This window comes from Orbicella faveolata, unplaced genomic scaffold (assembly GCF_042242905.1).
Source record: "Orbicella faveolata isolate gen_17 unplaced genomic scaffold, um_ofav_v1 contig_27, whole genome shotgun sequence".
Classification (NCBI taxonomy): Eukaryota; Metazoa; Cnidaria; class Anthozoa; order Scleractinia; family Merulinidae; genus Orbicella; species Orbicella faveolata.
Genome location: NW_028301555.1, coordinates 8,716,080 through 8,739,074, shown reverse-complemented (window position 1 = coordinate 8,739,074; position 22,995 = coordinate 8,716,080). Strand labels below are relative to the sequence as shown.

At 39.1% G+C, this 22,995-nt stretch overlaps 3 protein-coding genes across 15 annotated transcripts in view; 2 read left to right on the top strand and 1 right to left on the bottom strand.

Annotated features, from left to right (window-relative positions):
- Window positions 1–279: 279 nt before the first annotated feature.
- On the top strand, window positions 280–2,880 carry LOC110039811 (uncharacterized). The gene is made up of 3 exons (XM_020744954.2): window positions 280–460; window positions 587–933; window positions 2,194–2,880. The coding sequence occupies exons 2-3, from the start codon at window positions 865–867 to the stop codon at window positions 2,740–2,742; spliced, it is 618 nt and encodes a 205-aa protein (XP_020600613.1). The 5' UTR covers window positions 280–460; window positions 587–864; the 3' UTR covers window positions 2,743–2,880.
- A 5,858-nt stretch (window positions 2,881–8,738) lies between these two features.
- LOC110039893 (uncharacterized) lies at window positions 8,739–11,600 on the top strand. The gene has a single exon (XM_089296678.1). The coding sequence runs from the start codon at window positions 9,540–9,542 to the stop codon at window positions 10,638–10,640; it is 1,101 nt and encodes a 366-aa protein (XP_089152804.1). The 5' UTR covers window positions 8,739–9,539; the 3' UTR covers window positions 10,641–11,600.
- Window positions 11,564–22,995, bottom strand: part of LOC110039891 (kalirin-like) — a 104,190-nt gene continuing 92,758 nt past the window's right edge. For 11 of the 13 annotated variants that reach the window (XM_089296668.1, XM_020745049.2, XM_020745055.2 and 8 more), the window contains 14 exons: window positions 21,952–22,105; window positions 21,548–21,575; window positions 20,407–20,682; window positions 19,551–19,850; window positions 15,947–16,064; window positions 15,281–15,620; window positions 15,059–15,185; window positions 14,577–14,625; window positions 14,427–14,453; window positions 13,993–14,145; window positions 13,605–13,650; window positions 13,389–13,478; window positions 13,238–13,301; window positions 11,564–12,649 (listed from right to left, as the gene is read on the bottom strand). In XM_089296668.1, coding sequence (XP_089152794.1) covers window positions 13,245–13,301; window positions 13,389–13,478; window positions 13,605–13,650; window positions 13,993–14,145; window positions 14,427–14,453; window positions 14,577–14,625; window positions 15,059–15,185; window positions 15,281–15,620; window positions 15,947–16,064; window positions 19,551–19,850; window positions 20,407–20,682; window positions 21,548–21,575; window positions 21,952–22,105 — 1,765 coding nt within the window. In that variant the 3' untranslated portion in view covers window positions 11,564–12,649; window positions 13,238–13,244. Of the gene's footprint in view, window positions 12,650–13,237; window positions 13,302–13,388; window positions 13,479–13,604; window positions 13,651–13,992; window positions 14,146–14,426; window positions 14,454–14,576; window positions 14,626–15,058; window positions 15,186–15,280; window positions 15,621–15,946; window positions 16,065–17,792; window positions 19,137–19,550; window positions 19,851–20,406; window positions 20,683–21,547; window positions 21,576–21,951; window positions 22,106–22,995 lie in introns of those variants that run through there. The other 2 variants (XM_020745057.2, XM_020745060.2) reach the window with 2 other exon arrangements.

Here is a 22,995-nt window from a genome sequence, read left to right as displayed (position 1 = left end):
TTGGTGCAACTTCTTTCTTCTTTCTCTCCAACCCCCCCCCCCCCCCCTCCACTCCCCTCCTCCGGCCAAGTGACCGTTGTCTACTCGCCTAGGGTCGAGTTGTGATTTTTATCGATGAAGTGCCTTACAACATCTTTCGTGCTAAGTTTACAACGAACGTTTACCGGCCGTCACCCATTTTTGTTTTTTATGTCGTGTTCATATTTCCTGTTACGTTACGCGCTTCGGAGCAAAAAATTAATTTTCCGTGTATCTGTGGAGGTACCGTAACACCGTAACGCCCTCTGGCTTTGTTCTCTTCTCGCACGGCGTCAAACTGACAGCTTAGCAGCAATAATTAAACGCAGTGTCACGAATTACAAATTTTGAATTTATTTGAGGTCAGTTCTGTGCATTTTAAACTAAAAACCATCAAAGTGACATCTTACAAGAGTCCTCGAACATAGAAACATCAATCAAAGTAAGTGACATCATGGTGTAAACATCACTGCATTTGGATGGGTTTGTTAAGTATTTTCGCGCTTGATTTCGTTGAGTTATTGTCTTGAGATTCATTCAAATCTACTGTTAATCCATGTCTGTATAGAAATTTATTTCGATCAACATAAAGGCGGAACAGTGAGACCACGACAAGATCACTTTAGTCTATGGAGCTTTGTACAATTTATGCAAGAAAATCAGCATTTAATGCTTTGAACTCTTAACATTCCTCTCAAAACTGGCTGCATTCACAAGTGGATTTCCGCAATGTTATTATGAATCACGTCCTTACACCGCAGGAACAAAACGTTTGAAGCTAGCCAGACTGTTCGCTAGCTGAACGAGGTTTATACCCGAAAGTGAAACATAATCACTTTACCTAAAATGACATCTCATTCAGAGGAAGAGAATCAAACTCCAGAACAGATGTTGCTTGCTTTGAAGAAGAATATGGTAAGTGGAAATGTGTTGAATTGCATGAAAACAAATTCATAACGATAATTTAACTGATAATTTGACATTGAACAAGTGCGCAGCATCAAACAAAACTTCACTTGCTGTTTAAAGTTTAAATTAGTCTTTAAAAGTTGTAATAACTTTGTGATAAAACTGTTTGAGAGTGATTTACAGTTTGCTTGTAATAGTTCGGTTGGCGAAACTGTTATTTGGCTGTAACGAATTCAAAACACTCAAATGTTAATTATAAGTCACAAATTAAACTATAAACTTCGTAATTTCATCGCTCAATCTTTTAAACTAACAAATAAAGAAGCTAGTTAAATTTGATCCGGCGTCGACAGAAATCCTTTCTGGATCCATCATTTAATCCAGTGTCATGTCAAAATACAGCTTAACTTGTCTAAGGAGTGCTTCTTCAAATTCAACTCCAAAGCAAACGAAATTTGCATTCGTGCGTAAACACATGAAGGTAACTCTTGACATTAGACAAAAATTTAAACCTCTCAAGTTTAATTTGTAACTTCCGAGGGAATGTTCCTGGATTTTGTGGTGACAGGGGAAGACATACAATAAGATCGGTAATTTTCTACGGAAGAACTTCAAACGTGCTTCAAGATTTTGGCACTTCCGAAGTCACTTTTATTATCATGCAAATTATTATTGTTCTCGTAAAAAAGATCTCGTGAGAACTGAGAAAGGAAGCTGAGAGCAAAGTCGCTCTGAGTAATTTGCGTTAGTTCATTTTCAACCTGTATTATAGAGAAATGGTTCAGGAGAAATTTCTTCTTCAAAACAAACGCAAGCCTACACTTTTGAGCTAAATGATGGTAGCAATTCATTGAAAAACGTTTCGAACAGTTGCTTGCGGTGGTTCTGCTTGGTGCAAGGGCAAGCACGCGACCAACAAATCTCTTTCAGCTTGAATTACAATGCGAGAAATGAACAGGGTAGCAGCGTAATTGGCGAAGTCTGATTGGTCGAGACGTAATAATAATATAGTATCTATAGAATGTCTATTTCGATTCTCAAACGTTTTGTTTTATTGAAAACCAAACTTGGTCTTGTGTGCGGTTTGGAGAACTAACTAACTTGTTAAACCGGTTTTGTTCATGATAATCGTCAAATTTTCCACAGCTTTCGCTCGTTTCGCTAGATTTTTTAATTCGACTGCTTAATGGTGTTGGAATTTAGTTTTTAATTTAGTTTTTTGTCAGTGGAGAGCTTTCATTCTGACTTGTTTTTCTTTCCAAATAGAAATCCCTCAAAGACGAAGAAAATTCTTTGAAAGCACAGCTCGTTTTGCTCAACGAGCAATTCCAATCACTTGTAAAATCAGCTGCAGAAATATATCCAGAAGTATTGGACGAAGAATTCCCAAAAAAAGTTGCTGCTAGAAAACAACGTAACATATCTCCCTACAGACCACTGAGAAGCCCTGATGGTGCCACAGGAAAACCAAGTGGTGCCACAAGGACACCAAGTTATACCAGGAGTAGTTATAGATCACAAGATTCGCCACACAGAAGACCTACTCTTGATTTGAAACGGTTTCCACGACGCTACACGAGAATGACCAGCGAGGAAGCCGCAGCGAAGATTCAAGAACAGTTTGAGAACGACACTAATGCAGCCGCGGGAATCGACGCTAGAAGGATTCGAAGTTCTCTGCCAAATTCGCCCACTGAGGAGACAGTGCTGGATCCTGCTACTGCAGAAAGCTCTGACGACGAACGCAGAAAGAGGTTGAAGAAAAAGATGATAGAGTCTAGAAAAGTAGATGTTGTACATCTGGGTTCGTTTTGATGACGTAGATTTCCGCTCAAAGCTCCACACCCCACCTCTCCCTAACTTTCTGGGATTATCTGTTTGGTTGTAGAATACCTACCGGAATTACCCATTTTACCCTGGAAATAAAACAACCCTCGCCCGAAGGTGCATTCCATTTAGTAGGTCTTCATAGAGTGGAGAGTGAAAACAAGCGATGGAATGAAGACGCTAGAAGTGTTTGCAGTTGTCGTGGATCGTAACTGCGTAGTGTGCTACACCGTGATGACGAAACCTACCAAGGACAGCCGGAATTTCAACCGTTTCGGCCTGTGATCGTTTACTGTCTCCTTCTCTCATAATTAATAATATTAATAAGAGTTATCAAATACATTCATATATTCACTTGCAAGGACGAATTAGTTGTCCACGGCTGACTGATAAACAGGTCAGGTCTAATTTACCATAGTGCTGTAGTGAAAGAGTGCACAGTGCCTTTAGGCAATCTCACTACGACGTAAATTGATGTAAATCGACGTAAATCGCAAGCGAGCTTCATGCAAACTAAGCCTGCTCAGGGTTCAACTTCATTCTTTCAGGGTTTGCATGCATCATAAACTTCTCCATCCACTTGGAATTTTGTGAAATCAGTACAACCTCTTTCGAAGAGACTCGTATTCTCGCGTTGATTAGCAATATGAGGTTAATTGCTTGAGATTATCAGATTTAGCCAATACATTATCAGATTATCAGATATAGTTAATACGTATAGGTAATACATTATCAGATATAGCTAATACATTACCAGTGAATGTTGAACTCCAACAATACATATACGTTTCTAAATTTAGGCTTCATAGTCAATATTTAGTTCCGAAATCCAATGTCGTGTCATTATATTTTCATACGAAGCACAGCAGAGAAATACAATTTAATTACCCGATAAATTTAATTACTCGGTAAATTGTTGCGAAACAAATTGTGAAATAAACTGAAGAGTGTAAGAGAACTGGCTTGGTGTAATCTTCTGTCCATATCAAGTTAACTCGTAATTAAGTAGCAAAGATACCTGAGGAAAAACACTATACTGTTTTCAAATATTAAAAACGTTTATGTTTTAAATTATATTGTGGCATTTAGGCAGCGTCTACACTACGCCGGATAAATTTGAAAACGCAGCTTTATTTCTTTGGTTAGGCCCACCGTTCACACTAATCCGTCATGAAAACGGAGCTTTTCAAAAACGCTCTTCAAACCGGAGGAATTTAAAAACGCCGACTTTTCGTTTTCGTGTGGACGAAAAACATTTTGGAAACGGAGCTTTACGAAAACAATGGCATCACGATAAACATGTGATTTCCCTAACCAAATTTTCCTCAAACACAAATCCAAAATGATTGGTGATTGTTGCATTTTTAAATTCCTCCGGCGTAGTGTGGACGGAAAACATTTGATGCGTTTTCAGAGTGAAACCTCCGTTTTGAAATTCCTTCTGGTGTAGTTGTGGGGACTGGGTCTTAGTCATCGCTTCAGGTCTTCGTTGCGCAGGTCAGTATCTCTGGTTTGCGTGCAAACTCGTTCCCACGGTCTCTCATGTGCATGTTTACTGAAAGGCAAGTAATCACGATCATGATTTTTAGAGACTGAGTCTGATAACGTAGAAAATGAAGGAAAGATAGCACCTCTTTCATACCCCTGCCGAACTCAAGAGTAAAACGCCGCCTTTTCAAATCCTTTGGGCCCTTCAAAGACCGCCTTCAAACAGATTGATCAAAGGTAACGTGCATTTGAAGTCGACTGAAAAAAGCGCGGGAAAAGTGCCGTTCTTTTGGGTTTAAAAGGATTTTTGAACTCCCCTTCGATATGGGCTTCAAAAGGGTATCAAAGTATCTAAACCTTTGAACTGGCGCTGCATTCGCCCCAGGATTCTCTCTGACGTTCATTATTCGAGATGGCGGCTGGAAAAACAAGTCCATTCGTGTGTACGCATGGGTCACATGTTATAGGAACAGTACGCCAGCTAATACACACGAAGCGGATTGAGACATAAAAATGTGTTGTAGCGGAGACAGTTTCCAAGAGCAGTGCGCATGATGCGACATTGAAAATTGAGGCCATTTTGTCATGACGAACGTATTCAAACTATAAATAGTCTTGTTCTTCGAACATTCAATTTCAGAAGGAAAAGAAAACAAACGGTATTCAAACCAGCTGAATATTAGCAACATGTGCCAGGGATCAAAGTTTGTCCCCCTACAGAACGTTTTTCGCAAAAACGGGCATGTCGACACACAGAAAACTGTTGCTGTAACATGCTCCGCTTCACTGATGTCCCCGTAGCACATCCCCTAGTGTGAACCGAAATTGAGGCGCCTTTGAAATCATACACTTTGACCGGTGTGCATGTGTCAAAGGTAGAGTGGTATCTTTCACCAAATAGCTACATCATGGGTAATCAAAAGTAGAAATAAAGTGCCGGTGTATATTTGTGTAATGATTAAGACATCTTCAGCCTAACCTTCAGATTTGTAGCCTCTTTTGCTGTTAATATGGGGCAGAAATGTTTTTCATTCTTTTTTTTTTCACTTTTTGTGCTTATGCTCGCAAACAACTGATTGAAACTGTTACCAGTGCTTCAGCGTCCATAATCCAAGATGACGGCTCTATCAACTTGCAAGCTAAAAGACAACCTCGTTTCCAAGGTTTCTCAAAGGGAACGAGGTTGGAAGGAGTTGGTTTTGCGCTAGGAGAGATACGTGAACTGCGTGAGCTGTAGGTACAATACTGTGATTGTTTGTTAACAATTCCGTAATAGGAGGGTCTGAATGGGGGTACCTCGATAACACTAAACACTTAAATTTTTGGCTCTGTAACACAGCGCAGTTAAATTTTAGTCATTTTAACACTAACAGTGAAAAATTCTCTGTAACAGTAAATTTTACCTAGAAGGAAACAAAAACTCCTCCTTAAAGGGCAATGTTATTTTGTTCAGTATAGCAAGAAGTTTTCGGGTACTTTCCGACGATTCCCGATCTTTTCGGAAGATTTCTGAAGATTCCCGAAGACAGCCGAAGACGTCCGAAGACTACCGAAGATGTACAGAGACTACCAAAGGTAGACTACTCGTTAAGCCCAAGAAAATTCCCTCAGATGTTTCTTGACGGCTGCCAGGCTGGATTGCTTCGAAAGGTCGAAAGTGACCCTGCTTCTATGCCTTTCGAAACCAGAATCCTCTCCGCTTCTATAGAAGCTCACTAGAACTTTGGCAACACCGGAGGAGAATCCACTCGATGCCAATGCCGCCATCGCCGCCATGATGTTTTGACGCTGACCAAAGGATCGTGGGCTCCTGGCACGAGGTAGTTCCCAGCGCTACCCAGGCTTCCCAGAATAGACAGAATACTGTTACACATTGGGTCGAAAAAAGAGACTACAGAACCTTTGAGAGGCTTTGAGCACGGGCTTAAAGTTCATGAGTGATTTTATTACCGATTTGCGTAGAGCAGATGAAAATTTACAATGCTAAAAGACTATGGGACCCTATGGTGTTTCCACGAAAAACCCTCCAAACACTTAACAGTATTTTCTCCAGAAACAGTAAACATTAAAAATTTGGCCAATTTAACAGCAAATACTAAAAATTGTGGTCAAATAACACTAAACACTAAACCCCATTCAGACCCTCTAGTAGTTTTGTTATTATAGAGTAGTTAATATATGGAAGTCGCTGCGCAGTTCCCTTAAGGATATCTTAAAAATTTTCTAGATTCCTACTGCCTCTTAATGGCTTTTCCTTTTGTTGTTGTTATTAATTAGTAGCTTATTGTTACTTGTAGGTATTGTCTTTGAAAAGCCACTTTGGGGAAAGTCAATAAAGGATGTATATAAGTATGCACTATCTCATGGCCTACATAAGGTGACGTCAATTGATGATTGATGAGTTCGTTCCATCAAAAAACAATCGTTGTTGTCTATGGAATTCTTTGGAAAAAAGGACGCTTTTTAGTCTCCTCCCCCATTTAATCACCTTGTCATTATCACCTTCGCACTCACTCTCTAAATTAAATCGAGCAACATCTGAAAGAATCAAAATACAAAACAACAACCATACAGTGTCAAGAATTATTTTAACTCCGAATAAAAAGCAAACGAGAGGGGAAATCGGAACCAACTGAATTCTGTAGGCCATGAAGCTGTCATGCATTTTCTATCTACGCTATTTTCGGAAACCGCTATATATCTTGACGGGAAATTTATTTGCAAGAAAGGAGCCATGAACTTTCGATTTTATTGTTTGCTTATCATTACATGGCATTATATATAGAATTTTACAGGATTTTGTGGTAATCAAGAGTAGTTTGGGAAACGTTTCATGACCAAGTGACGCGAAGTTCTACGGATATTAGTGCTCGAAATCCAAAGATTCCACTGAAGATGCGAACTTGTTTTCGTTTCGATTTTGTGTGAAGATCGACGGTTTAACTGCATGGTGTAACAGTTGCACAGTTATAATTTGCTGTTCTCGTGGAAGAAAAAAAAAATTGTAATGTGCATGGAAGATGGAAATGCTTGGTGACATGCACAGACAGTCAGCGCAACATGAGAAGATTAAATGTACTGCCCTGGGCTAACGACATTGTAATTTATTAGTATTTTCTATTCTCTTATTGTCTTGTTTTTGTTTTGCAAATAACGTCATCTTTGGTCAATCATGCCCTCATTAATCAATAATGTGAACATGCCAAGACTGCCACCCTGCGAACGCAGACGTATTTGCGGCTGTCGCATGTCTACGCCGAAAATTACAGCTACAAGACTACAAAATACCCCAAACGTTTTAAACCTTAAACAAGAAAAGGGTTCAAGACAATGAGAAATAACGAAAGTACTCTTTATAAGCATGATCGTTTTGAAACCAACTTGTTGTTATCTTGGGGCTTGATTGCAATGGCCAATTCAATCTTTTTTGTGCACTTAATGCAAAACAAGGTTCAACTGAAATAGTGTATCCCACACATGTACCCCTTGGGCACCTATTTTGCATATTTGCTGGCAAGCGACTCCATGAATCGAAGTGACGACAGCCTCTGCGGTTAATACTTTTGCTAATTGCGATCAAAAATAGAGGGTCTGTGAACAGCCTGAAACTGGCCTAACATAATTACGTTTTCGGGTCACTGAATTTTTAAAATGGAGCCGCGTAATGTTTTGTCACTAATTCTAATACCATATTTTTTTGAATATTGCACCAAAGTAAATTTACATCGTTGAGTGCAGTTGGACGCATTTGTAAAAGAGATTTGTAATTGACCCAATATAACTGTTTTGATATTAACTTTACTGTTAAAAACAGCCTTGTGGATCTAAAAAAGTTTTTCACCCCCTGTATTAATCCAGTAACTCGCAAGGATTATCAACATATATCTTCTCCTTAGAATATCGATACGTTGTCATGTAGGCAGGCAAGGAGAATTGAGGAAACTATCAACTAAGGGATATTGTCTTAATGCAGCATCATCGTTCTTAGAAAGAACATTAAAAGAAATTGATGACCAAACCGCAACCATTAACTATACTAACGAAAATATTACATTCAATATCTAAGTCAGTTAAAAGTGTTCAGTTAAAATGTATCCTGGCAACTTTGATAATAAAAATACAAACATAGGACATTCTAAATGGATATATTTCAAGTGAAATACCTTTGACTAAAAGGAGCCTTATTTTGGTCGCCGAACACTGCGTATAAAGTGTTGTTGCATTGCTATGTTTTAGTAACCGTACAGAGAATTTAGGAATTCTAGAAATACCGCCTAAACTAAGACTTCCTATGTAAATCATTTGTCGTTTTGTCATCCATGGCGAAGAACACGCGAACTTAAATATCAAGATGAAGTAAACCGATTTCCAACTTCCGGTAAATAAAACTCAGTCAATAATATTTCACAAGCGTAATAAAGGTTAAATTTCAATTGCACGTCCTCTTCATACAAGAATTATCCGAATATTTACTCATCCTGTTTGCACGACAAAGATGTTTATAGGAAGTCGCACGTTCTAGAACCAAAATATGTTTAAATGTATTGGAGTACGTGTCACGTTTATTTTTACATATAATAACGAAATAAATTTCTTGATGGATTATCCCTTGTGTAGGAAAGAGTAATTGATTTTGTGTCTACGAAAATACTAATATTTACTTTGATTTGACCAATAATCTCTACAAGTCACGGTATCTCCTACTACTATTATTATGTTGTTTACTTTCAGGAAATTTGCCGCATCGAATTTTAATAATTTTTCTGTTTGTAGGGCGGATGACAGTTGTCGATGTCACACGAGTAAACAAAACGCGGATAAATGCATGAAAAACACAGACGCCTTTTTCCTGATTTAGTATATTTACAAAGGTGAATCACAGGAAAAGTGGAATTACGTTGATGATTTCTTTTTCGGGGTATAATTGAGACCGAAATAAGAATTACGATATTGGTTCTCGAATTTCTAATATTGCTGATGTCATGCACAGGTCGCTTCAATTCGACGAGGGCCAAGTCACGAGTTGATACCTGCAGCTGAAACCGCTATTTTACATCACAAAAGAGCGAGCGACGAGTCAAGACAATAACAGAATTACAGCCTGTCCTTTGAATGAACGAAAAAGTGAAAGGAAATTTCATCAACGAAACGCTAATGAGCGCTGCTTCAAAACCTTTTCAAGCCTTTTCAAGTCTTTCAAGAGTGTAGGCGGATCATTTTAATTACCAAAGTAGATACCTTGCGTTTGTATAGCATTTTTTCAGATACGATTTCAAACTTGCGAGCCACAACATCGGATGCCAACAGAAGAAGGTTATAACAAGATGCCTCCTAGCGCAGAGCCTTCCGCCGAACCAAGGACAACGGACCCGAACCCCGAACCTTTGCCCGATTGGGATACAGCGCTTATGGCGTGGAAATCACTCTGGGAAATACACTTCATTGGATTTGGACTGCTGTTTCTGGGAGTCACCTTATTCTCTTGTATATGCGTGGTTAAAATCAAACATCGCGCTAAAGGCATGACATTAGGGAATTATTTCCTTGCAGTGTGTTTAATGCTGGTGGTGTTTAGTTTCTCGAGGACACTGTTTCTTATGCTGGATCCGTACGAGTCACACACGGTCTTAAATCTGCCTGTGCTATTGATCAGAATTCTGTTCGCGATTGGTTACCCATGCCTAACTTCAGCTTTATCACTCATTCATTTCGCTTTCCTGGAGGTAAACAAACTTAGACTCGTTTCTCGTCGACTCCAGAACATCAAGTTCCTTGTGTCGGTGATAGCGACACATTTCGTCGTTGTTTTGGTGGTGTACCTATTGATAACAATGGCGCCCAAGCTCGCTCGCCTTCTCATCCTGTGCCAAACGATATTAATCGTTTGGTGGTTAGTCCTCGCGCTGTGTTTCCTGTACAGTGGATGGCAAGTGAACTGGCAGTCTCAACTCACTGCCAAATTTTTCAAGGCTACAACCGTAAAAGAAAGAGCTGTTTCCACGCTCTCCACATCCTCGCTCGATTCGCGCGTGACTGCGGAGCAGAATCGCGTCCAGGCAGAACAGAACGAGCCTCCTAAAGGAGCGCAGAAAATCGCGCGAATTTCAGGTCTCGTCTCGCTTCTCGCCCTGCTGTACGTGGCTGCGGATCTTTACTCGTTGTTCTCACTGTATAATCTTTACGATCTTGAGGAAGAAAGCAGCGTGGATCATTGGTCATGGTGGGGTTATCAGACGTGCAACCGCATGTTGGATTTTCTGTTGTGTTTGGTGATCGCGTACGTGATTTTCCCTTCCACTCAAATAGAGAAGAAGCAAAAAAGTTCAGGGGACAGCCATTCTGTGCGAATGAATAAAAACGTTACGATCAAGTCTTTTGATAAACTGGATGTGGTGTAAAATATTCAAGGAATACATGCGATATTGGAAGATGAGATTTCGAACCGAGCCTACGTCACGGCATAACATGACCTGTGATCAGACAACACGAAAGACATCCACTGAACGTCACTTACTTCAACCCCGACTTCAACAAGGAAATCAAGAAAAAGTTGAAGTCTCGGGGTATGAGATAGAACAGTTGCAATTAAATCAAACTGATTACGAGTTACAATTTAATCTGAATGTTAGCATTACCAATACTTAGCTAATAAGTTGAATTGCATTAAAAGAATGGGTAAAGTTTTACGGCCGCGTTTTGAACAGTTGTACAAATAAGCTGGTTTATCCAACCACGATTTCACAAGGTCAACACAATTCATGCGTTGTATTGACACTCACGATTTTATGCTGACACGAAATATGGGAATTATTTCACGAGAAAAGCCGGCTGGGTTATGTTTGTTATTCTTGACGTCAGCGAAGAAACACGATTAGGCGACTATCGATTTCTTGTAGTGGGCTGCTATTGGTTTCTTGAGAAAAGCTCTGGTGATATTTGAATACAAGTAGCAGCTGTTGTCTCCGTTTTCCTGTGTTTCCAACACTTCAAAACGACAAAACGGAGTAGCTTAGAGAAGATCAAATGGACCGCTTACAGCCAGTTAACCGCAAGCCTGTGATAAAAAGGGTTGGAATGCAAGCGCAATTGAAGACAAGATGTAGAAAGAAACAAAAAAAATAACTTTGAACAGAGCCATAACGAAAGACTGTAATGGAGAGAGTGACAAGTGAGGGTCTCCACGGAAAACGAATGCAAAACCTTTAACAGAAGCAAGTTGAAAATCAAGCTTTGCAAAGAACTGAGCTTGCGACATATTTTAATAAAGAGAAAAATATAAACAGCGAATCAAAATAGTAAACAACAATACACAGGCCAGAAATCCATTAAAATTCTTCATGTTTTATTGTCTCAAGCAATTTCTGAATGCTATGCATGAATTCTGTCGTTAACTTCGTCGTTGTTAAGTTAATAAATAAGCCAGCAGTTCAACAAACGCTGGAAAATACTATCTTTGTCGATAATAGAAGGGCAAGAGAACAAACGAACGTGTTATCTAAAGAAACTGAAACTGTTGTATTCAGAAAAAAGATTATGAAAAGAAAACGGGAAAACATGCGCATTGGACAAGTATCTCCTCCCCATTCCCCTCGCGACTCGGATATCAGCGAGTTTTTCCCGCCAAAACAACAAAAGTCTGATCTCAGGCTAAGAAAAAAGAAAACAAACAAACTTGCTTTTTACAGCGGCAAATTACTCAAAATACAAACAAATCTATCAGTAAACAAGGAAAATAACGAAGACGTAGATTATTATCATTACCCAAAACATTCAACATGTCACTTCGATTCAATTCATAACAATGAAAGACAACCGTGTCCTTTTGCCTTCAATAAATTACACATTTACTATACGTTTTGGTCAAATGTACTTTACGCAATGTACTGGATAATTAAAATTAAATCTACGACATTTTTAAGGCCTTGAAAATCAGTGTCACGCAAGGCTTCTACCTAAAAGAACACAGAAACACAGCGTGACAAACGCGAGAACACAGAAACACTGCGTGACAATCGTAAGATAAAAAGCAAGTAACAAAACATGTTTGCGAAGAAAAGTTAACGAAAATGTAATGCTTTCTTTCTTTAAGTATTAAAATTCTGTTCGAATTGGCAATATCTAAACGAATTAATAAATTTTTCTTCTCTTTAAAGTATTTATGGCGATAATTGACCAACATGGCCACATTTTACCCGGCAGGATTTGAATCTACAATTTACACTTTGCTTTGAACGAGTTCATAAAATTCCAACGAAAAAAAAGCTATCCTTTTACATACATGATTTAAAGCAAAGATATCTTACAACTGTACAATGTGCACAATTACATAGGTAGCAATCTATAAATTTGACAAAAAATATATCTTAACAGGTGTCTTATCTAACTCCATATGTAAAAATTCTTGAAACTGCAAAAGAGAGAAAAAACACTAGTGAGTTTACTTTACCAAATTATCAATCCATGTAATAGACCCTTTTCATAAATGGCTGCCAATTATAAATTCTTTTGTAAGTATTAAAATTAGCCTGACTGACCTCGTTTTTGAGTTGATAATTCAAAAAAACTGTTACTCCCAAACAAGTTTAGTGAGGCTAATTTAAATCCTTACAAAATAATTTTAAATTGGGAGCCATTTATGAAAAGGGTCTATCTGTCGTCACGCCTAGAAAAACTACTGGAATAAACCCAAGACTCGTTTTAATACTTCTGATCATAAAGCGCCTGCGGTTTCTAGTATCTTCGCAGTGTGATCAAGTGCTGACAATGGTTTTAGCTTGCAAAGCATGATGATTGATTCAAAGAAGGCACGTGCAGCACATTCTGACCAATCAGGACGCGACAATGTCTACTGCATGGCCAATGAAATGACACTAACACAACATGGTCAGGTATTCGGAAAAAAAAAAAAAAATGAAAAGGAAGTTTAAACGGGAGTACGTACGTTTGAACATTTGTATTTTGTTTTCTTTTCATCTCATCAAAAATCGCTTCTTACCTTTGTACTATACAGTTGTAACGTTCTTGTTGTTTTTATTTGAAGGTAAAGGTGTGATATCGTGCTGTAAGAGAGAAAAACAAACTGTAAGTCAACAGCAGCAGCAAAACTAAGCCGGAAGAATTGTATTCACAATATTTCAACCTCTCACCTGATTTCTTCTGCGTGCGTTGAACGCCGCTAACCGTGATGTGTTTAGTTTAACTGTTCTGACAGGACTAGGCGGTCTGGGACTGATCATCTATCAAACGCAATTACACAACAGTTAGATTTGTATGCAGTTTTAATGCCGGAGGAGCAACGAGTACTGAATTTGGAAAATAAACACCATCTTAAGACATGATTTGTTGAAGAGAAGAAGTCTTACCTTTATCCACTGGGAATTAAGACAGTTCTGACAATCTGCTCTTTTCCTACATTGAATATAAAAGGTTCAAGATTAGATATTACGGTAACCATATTAATTTCCGGAATATTTTAAGATAACGTATTGGTGAAAGCACTAGATAACCTTCAGAACCTAATGTGACGTGAATAAACGTGACGTTGCAGATCCATAAAGGAGAGTCGGAAGTTGCCGGCCCCCTCCGATTGTTTCCGATCTCACAAGTCGGGTTCAGACAGTTGACGAACCCATTGAGAAATATTTCCTGATTAAACCCGTGTTTCGAGACGGGACGGGTCAATTTGGGAAATGCGAGTTCCACAAAAACTATTTACATAGTTCGAGCAAGGTAACCTATACTCCAACTTACTTTGGGTTTTTAACAAGAAGCGAGGTGATGAAATCTTTGCCCTGTTGTGAAATGGGTTCGAAGTGCTTTGGATTAAATTCGTATTTGACTTCTGCAATACTCCGACACGTTTCCTCGACTGTTTCTCCTTGAAAAGGCGAAACTCCGCTTAATCTGCAAGTTAACACAAGTGACTGTCAGAGTTATATGGCAAAAATCAACGCACTGGATTCAGCACGATCTAAGATAAAACCTCCATGCAATGAAGAAAAAACATTTAACGAAGACTGCGAGATGCAACGATTCATAAATGGAGTTTCTGTTCAAGATAGCGAAAGGTCCAAGAGAGCGCTTCAGTTTCCATAATTTTTGAAAACAATCCTAGCTTTGGTGTTGAACTCCAAAACAACGAATCATAACGAAAAGGTTAGGTAAGAAACAATGGTGATACTTACATGACGTAGGTAATGACTCCTATACTCCTGTAATCAAAGAAGAGAACAAACGGTGTAAATAAGACCGATTGAGAAAATAATAATAATAATAAAAAAAACAATTTAGAACAATACAATAACTCACAGTAGGTTCACATTGAAAGCACTCACCACGTGTCTGTCGTGAAGTCTACGGGTTTTCTGTTTACAAGTTCTGGAGCTGATGAAAAAAGAAAACCGGTTTGTTAAAACTTGAGGGACTTTAGGGTATTGATAACGAACTTTTCTGTAAATGGTGATTGTTACTTTGAGGTCTCTAGATGAATTCTTAGTGTGTGACCCTTCTGATGTACAAGTTGGTTCTTAATTTTTTATAAGTCTGTGGATAAAACCCTAGTGTGTGACCATTCAAATGAAAGCTATTGAGAAGTACCTTCATGTGGCACTGTTTATTATGCTGTGCAAGTTGGTTTTTAGATTTCAGAATGAAACCCTAGTGTGTGACCATAAAAATGAAAGCTATTGAATAGACTTTTACTTTGCTATTAGTTTGCTCTAGTTCGATGAAAACAGCTGAATTGCTCTGTGTTTGAACTTCAGGGCACTGAAGAAAGGCTGGTCGGTATCTGAACAAATAAGATGACTACATTTACCTGAACACTCAGGATTTCCAAACACTTGTTTCACTACAGCTTCTGAACTGGAAATTTCAGCCGCACAGCCAAAATCAATGATCTTGACTTTTGGTAACGGCCCACTATCTAGAAGAAGATTTTGAGGCTAAAAGAAACAAAGAAAGATAATCACACAGGTTAGTAACACAAAGACGATATCACAACTGCTGCAAAACCAGTACTCAACTTTCATAGCCTCACCTTCAAGTCGAGGTGCACAATAGAGAGATCTCTGAGGTGCTGAACACCATCGAGTATTTCTTTAACGTGACCAATAGCGACCTTCTCCGTTAAATTGTCCATAACAACAAGATGGTCGAACAGCCGACCACCTGCTAAAAGTTCAACTATTACTACGTAGTTTTTCGGCGTGTCAAAAGCGTCGATAAAGCCACTTAAATTTGGATGTTTGAGTCTTCTGAGAAGAGCGATTTCATCCTCGACTTCGTCTTTGCCCACCATTCGTTTCTTGACCAATTTCGCAGCATATTCATTTCCTGTTGCCTTTTCGACGCTTTTCTTTACAACAGAAAACCGGCCCCTACGGGAAAAGTGAATGAACGCTAATCAGTAATCGTAAACGAAACATTTATATGAACACTAGCAAGCGAAGGAAAAGAAGAGACCTGTGAAAAGCGCGGGAAAAACTGTAAGCAGTGGAAAGCACGGGAAAAACTGTAAGCCGTGGAAAGCGCGGGAAAAACTGTAAGCCGTGGAAAGCGCGGGAGAAACTGTAAGCAACGCGACACTCGTTGGCCGATAAATTTAACCTAGGGGAACTTTCTTAGTTAAAGCACTGATGCTTGCATCTTGTAGGATGCCGCCTTCTGGTGAGATAAATCAATTTTAGCGGCCAGTCCCACTTACCTTCCTAACTCAGCGTAAATGTTGTAAAAAGCTTCGATGTCTGTTTTCCAAACGATTGGTTCTCTTTGTGAGTTGGAGCGCTGCTTTCTCTTGCAGGTCTTTTTCTTCTTATCTTCGTCTGAAAACATGGAACAGATGAAACAACGTTTTATGTACAGTCGAGGCAACGAGAGCGCGTTCAAAACGGAAGAATAAATGTCGTCACTTCCTCTTAAGTGTTTATCACGCACCAGGAGTGGGGTGGAAGAAACGAGGGGTGGGGAAGAGGAGAAAATGGCCTTCCGAGCCACTGCATAAAGTGCTTGTCTCTTCGAATTCTCTTTCCTTAAATTATCTTTCACATTCATTCCCAGCACTATAGCATCTTGTTAAAACAGCGACCAAGAATACCTTATTACATGAAATCTTCGCGACACCTTAATTTCGCGATTTTGAGGTTCGCATATTTCGCGACACCTTAATTTCGCGATTTTGCGAAAATTTTGCATTTTGACTCACTTTAATTTCGCGATTTTTGAGTGAGACAGTTTATTTCTTTGTCAATGTTATTTAACATGTCCCTGAATTTGATCAAACAACTTAATCAACAACGTCCAAATAAACAGAAACGCAACTGATTATGTAAACAGTAACAAGAAAGATGTTCTCACAGTGTCTAAATGGCAATTGAAAGCTTTAAGCAACTAGTGAAACAGCTCTACAAGGAGCCAGTAAATGGACAGTTTGAGGATTGTACAAAAGAAGTGCTACCTGGAGTGGAGACAGAAAGCAGTAGTGATGAAGAGGACCAGAAAATTACCACAGAATAATTCAAAATGATTGTTATAAACGTGTGTAATGGTAATAAAGTCGCTTTTTTAATTATTGACGTAATGTGACTCACTTAATTTTCACGTCATGTTAATTTCGCGACATTTAATTTTCGCGTTTTTTTTTTCAATCGCGAAATACGCGAAATTAACGCGTCGCGAAAATTTCATGTAATAAGGTAAGTGAAAACGTGTTTTGGAAATCAGAATAGCAGCTCAAAACTAGGCCAAATGTAAAGTTATAGAACACTAAGGTTCATATGAATATTGAGAAGTTTAAACATTTATAAAAGTTGAATTGGCACCCCTATAATATTGTACACTCCAATTTCCTTACCAGTCACCCTATTGTGCTGGAACTCATGCGGTTGTTCAAGATAGGTGATATGCTATTCTCATTTCTAGACAGATCCAGGATTTTTTTGAGGAAAATTGCTTAAGAACGCGAAAATGTATCGCCTTCTATTTTTCAAAGATCTTAGGTGTATCCCTAAACAAGAGCTTATTTTGCAGCTCTTAGAGCATGGCTAGGCTTAATTATCAGCCGCTGATCGGGAAAGGAGCCCGCGCTCCTCCCCCGAAGGCAGGCGAGGAATGTACATCGGACTCGAGAGAGCGCCGGAAATCGAGCCTTACTGCATAGCTTGATGTGAAACAAGTCCTGCATTCCATGTGCATCTCAAAACAGAAACTGAAATTTGTTGGGGTGGTTAACCATGTCTTAGATAGCAGGGATCACAATTTTATGACTTCAATGAGTAGACATTGACTCGGCAATTTTCGTGGTAAAAATTCATAGAAGTCTATCAAATATACACAAAGTTACGACGTTGCGTGCCAAATTTGGCACTCTTGGGCAGTTGATCTTTTTTTTAACAAAGAAAGAAGCACTTGGCAAACGCTCCGTTAGTAACCTACTTTAGTTATGGTTGCCTATCACTCGAGCTTGAGTTATTTCGACCACTTGATAGGGGCTGGTTCATTATGAAAATGACTAAGTTGAGGATAATCAACGGACAAAAACGACAATATGTAACTCGCTTTGAATTCTTCACTTTGTTTATTTCTACTTTGCAGCTACTTATTATTATTAAACACAAGTAAATCAGTTTAAGCATCGTTAATTAGAACTGCTCTGTTTCAATTTTACCAAAGGTTAAAAACAATCACGATTAACCCCCCCCCCCTAGCCAGAAGAACTACTGCATAAATTACTTGACAAGTGTATTGTGATTCAGTATAATAAATTAAAATAAATAATTATCAAAATAACTTCATTCCAAATGTCAAGCACTACGCAAATAGCTCATTCTGTAATGGAGGCTGATTTTAAATGTTTAAATCGATTGTACCCTAGGAAAGCACTCATCTCAATTTAAAACGAGAAGATTTATATTTAATTTTCAAGAGCGAAGTACTTGATTGTACCAAAAAAAGATGTTCCTTTCATTTAATCCACGAATTAAAAGAATTGAAGAATCAAGACTAACAGAAATAATTGTCTCAGTTTACCAAAGTTTAGAAAAAAATTCAAGATCATTCAAGTTTCAATCTTTAACTATTCACAACTTTTTTTGGTTTTCCAAATTTCTCGGCCAGTCAAAGAGCAAAGTACTCGCACGTCCACGTCACTCAGACTAGCTTAGTTTTGATTGGCCAAGAAATGGATCCAACATGGAGTTTTCTAAATAATGTCCTGGAGATATCAAAATTAATCAGAAACTTCATCAAATTGCAACAGTTCTGCAAGTAAAGCTGCATTAAACAACTACATTTTAAAGCACGCAGACCCTACAATTAATAAAAGCGCTTAACTGTTAGGAATTGAAGCCATTTTCCTGGACAAAAAGCCTATAAGATTTGATCTTGAAGCAGAATAACAGGTTGTGCCTGCACGACCTGTCATTCAATTTTCACATGCACGTGATAAACCATTGTAAGGAGGTCTGTGATTGGTCCAGTTTCTCACAACACGTGATTTATAGCTGACCAGCAGATCACGTGAGGGACGAGCAATTTTTTTTAATTCCAGGAATTGATGTTGTTTTATTTTCATTATTGCATATTTCAAGCCCTAATGACAAAGCTATTTCTCAAAAATTGTAGTTAATGGCTGGTTATCAGCGCTATTATTCGCGTTTAATTTCAAACTACCTAACATTTAATATTTTATTTCTATTAAAGCGTACGTTTTAAGGAACTATTACAAGTTTATACAACAATATAGCAATTTAAGAGTACAAATAACAGTTTACTTTACAACGTTTGTAGTCTTTACACGGGTTGGAAATATTTTTGAGACGAGCTTTAAGTGGCTAAATAATTTAATTCTGTGGAAGTACGTAGAAAGCTGGCGTTGATTGACGTTTAAGCTGATTCTTCTGAAAAGAGCAACAAAGAGCATAATAAAGAGGAGAGTTAGGATTTTATATTTTAAGAATAAAAAGCTGGATTTAAAAAATTTTATCGAGAGTGGATTTATTTAATTAACGAAGCATAATAGATCATCTAAGGCAGAATAAGTCCAGACAATAAAAATAAACTGTTCTTTCCCCCTCTCCATGTTCCTGTTTATAGAGTTTAGCTACGGAGACGTCATTCCCAAAACAAAAGGTCTATTCGGTTTTGGAGAAAAGTCTTTTCAATTTGATTGCATGGGGCGGGTGGGTGTTAGGAGCGTGTGAAACATTTTAAGGAGACTTGCATGATCAACTTTTTTAAGTGGTTTCATACCAAGTCGTTTAGGTAATTGTAAGTCAGTTCATGGATGAACTTGCATTCCCAGCTACACTCACCACTTTCAGCGTCTAATGTTATTGAGTCCGAGATAGGACTGGGGCGACTGATGCCGATCTCGTTGTTCGCACTGACTCTGAACTGGTATGTGGCGCCCGGCGTCAAGTCGTCAATCAACGTGCTATTTCCCGCCACAAATGGCACGGCCGCCTGCCACACGCTCACTCCAGTCTCCTTGTACTCCACCGTGTAAGCTAAGATCTGCTTTCCACCGTCGAGCAGAGGTGGTTCCCAGTGAAGCACAAGCGAAGATGACGTCATTTCTTTGACCAAAGGTTTTGAGGGAGGTTCGGGAACACCTGTAAAATGACAAGGATTTATTGCCGGCACAAAACTACAAACTCCAACTCACCACTCAGGGGAACAAGATCAATTTAAGTCAGTTTTCGTCTCGCGGTTCCTGAGCCATTATGGCGTCATCAGTTAAAATGCTTTTATCGCAGTTCAAAATCAGGTGCTTTTCACCACAATAAGGCAATAACACAATAAGACCGAGAAATCAATTTACACCATTTCTAGGCCCTGGTCTGGGCTTTGCCTCCGACTGCATGGTTATGAACGAAACAAAACCTGAATTTTTGGACTCTTATAATACAACTGGTAGTCTCTTTTGCAGCTGTGGGTCACATGACCCAATCCACACTAAAATGAGAGGCGACGCCTAAAAAAATAGAAATGGAGATTCCACGACTGACAATTTTGAGGACACTAAATTTATTACACTTCAAAACTGATAACCTTAAAATTAGCGCTCTTTTAATTCAAGCTATGCATTTAAATCGTAGCCCATAATTTTAGCGCGAGGCAGGTCATGTGATCCCCAGAAGGGGCTGGGTCAGAATCAATTCCTTTTACCTAGAACGGCCACATAAGCTGAGCACGTGATACGGCGTGACCCGCACGTGACAGAACACTTGTAGTGACCTGTGTCAGAGGTCTCTGTTGGCGTGATGTCCAACGCCAGTGAGCATCCGTCGTTAACTACCGTGATATTGTCATAAGTTTCTATGCAGTGCTGATTCTTAGTCCAGGTTACCGTGAGGGGGTGGGTGGGGAACGATGATAGTTTGCACTGGAGCCGTAAATGATGGCCGCTTTTGACAGTGACGTCATGGAGAACTTGGCGGAAGGCTGGCGGCGTGAAAGTCAGAACGTAGTGCATGGTTAGTTGCGTTAGTCATGGAATAAATAAAATAAAATGTAAGTAAATTAGCTTTAATCAAAGGATATTAAAAGAAAAGCACGCTCCCCGTTTTCGACTTAATTCATCAGCCTGATTTTCCCATCGGTATAAAACCATTACATTACAAGCCAGCTCCTGCTACCCATGCCTCAAGTTATTGATTAATCTTGGATGTATAACTGTGTTGGTTTTCAAAAGTCTTCAACCAATCAAAGAGACAACGACCACACGTGCGATTTATCATCAACATGTGGCGACTTAAACATCTCCGCCTCAAAGACTAACTTGGTTTTGGATTCGTTAAGTAATAGGAAAATCTGACGTGAAGATGTAAAGTAAAATGATAAAACTTTAATGATTCGTAACTGCAGTGCGTACATGGTAACATTCACTTCCACATGACTTGAGTCGTTCTTAAACAGTTTCGTACCAAAAGTTGGTCAGTGAGGCTTACTCGCTTTTAACTTCTCGTTATCAAAACATAAGTGAAAAACAAGGTTTCTAGCTTTGCTGGTGTAAATGGAACATAAGCCGAGCCGACAAAGCCGACAAAGCCGACAAAGACTGACTGGGGTAAACAATGTGCTTTACGTTAAATTGTGTTAGAAATTGCATTAGAGATTTTTGCGTGCTTAGTGCTTTGTGCTGTCCTTAACGAATACCGTTTAAATTAAATCGCGAATGAAGAACGCAGAAGTTGTTATGAGTAACTAAGAGAACGTATGTATACTTGTATGACAAGATGTATCCTGTGGTTTGGCTTTTAAAGTTTATCATAGAGTAATTACTGTAAAATACTCAATTGGTACGTACTGATCTCGGTAGGGTTTCCTTTCTGATTCTGAAAAGAAAGAAATGTAGTAGAAATTAGTTTCTGGCTTTAACTTTAGAGGAGAAAGAACACTTAAAATTAAAGAAAGCCGCTATAGAAATGATGGGGGAGCAGGGATGGCGCAATAGTGAGACCGCTCGCCTCCCACCAATGTGGCCCCGCGGGTTCGATTCCGGCCCGGTGACATATGTGGGTTGAGTGTGTTGTTGGTCCTCGCCTTACTCCGAGGGTTTTTCTCCGGGTTCTCCGGTTTTTATCCCTCCACAAAAACCAACACTCTAAATTCCAATTCGACCAGGATAGAATACCTGCATGAAAACCAGATAAGGCTGATGTGGCTTCCTCTCTAAATATTGTAATTTAAATGCCAATAAAAAATGTTTACCGTTGATGTTGCTGGAACATCTTCGTTTTCTTGGTCGTTTTCAGACGTCAGTTCGGTGCGATATTTATCTATGTTCTGTTTTATTTTATTGGAGAATGCATTGAGATACGAATCTTTCTGTTTCTTCTGCGCACGTCGTGCTTTGTCATCAGCCCTGTAAAACAAAACCGAAATTTCGTTCAGCCTTATAATAAGTCTTTGACTGACCGAAAGATGATATTGAACAAAGATTTTATTTTCGCTTGCTCGTCACTAGACTCCTGGCAGTCTGTTTTTCTCTGGAAATCAGGCAGGCGAGACATTTCAGACTAGAAGGGATTGGGACGAGACATGATAGGTGAGGCACTCGCCCCAACCCCTTTCGTCCCGACCGCCCTTTTAATTGCGTTCGTGTTCACGGAATACTCGCCTGACCCTGATCGAAAGGACTGGCTGCCAGCGTCGACCTCGTCACGCAAATTTGCGTCTGCAAAGATTGGGTTACGAGCTGCACTGGGTTACGAGCTTCACTTCGCCGCTTTAGAAACGAGAAGAAACCAATAGAGATTCGTGTCTCACAGTCGCTAGTGAAACCGTTCCTGGGGACAACATGGCTTCTTATCCTTTCTTTTGTCTCAGTAATGGTCCCAGGAACGACTGCAAGATGATATATATTGGCTCTAGAATTCTTCTCGTTTTTAAGTGACCAATAAGATCGGCGTATGAGGTTAACAGACCGTTACGTTATGTTAAGTCACGTAAGGAAGAATCACGTTATTGTGGCTTTTATGTTCACCCGCCATTTTCCCCGTGATGAATGAATATCATGATGGCGGTACAAGAGAGGATTACCAGACACGATTTGTACGCTACACGAACGAATATTACGATGTAAAATAACTGATTGTGCGTATGGATGATTGACACGGTTAGAGTAGCGCGTTAATGTTAGTGTTAATGCGGACACCGTTGGAATCCCTAATCAAGACCATTAAAATGAAGCTTTTTTTACTTATTATTCCTTTTGCGTATCCTGTAGACTCAATGACTTATTCTCAACACTTG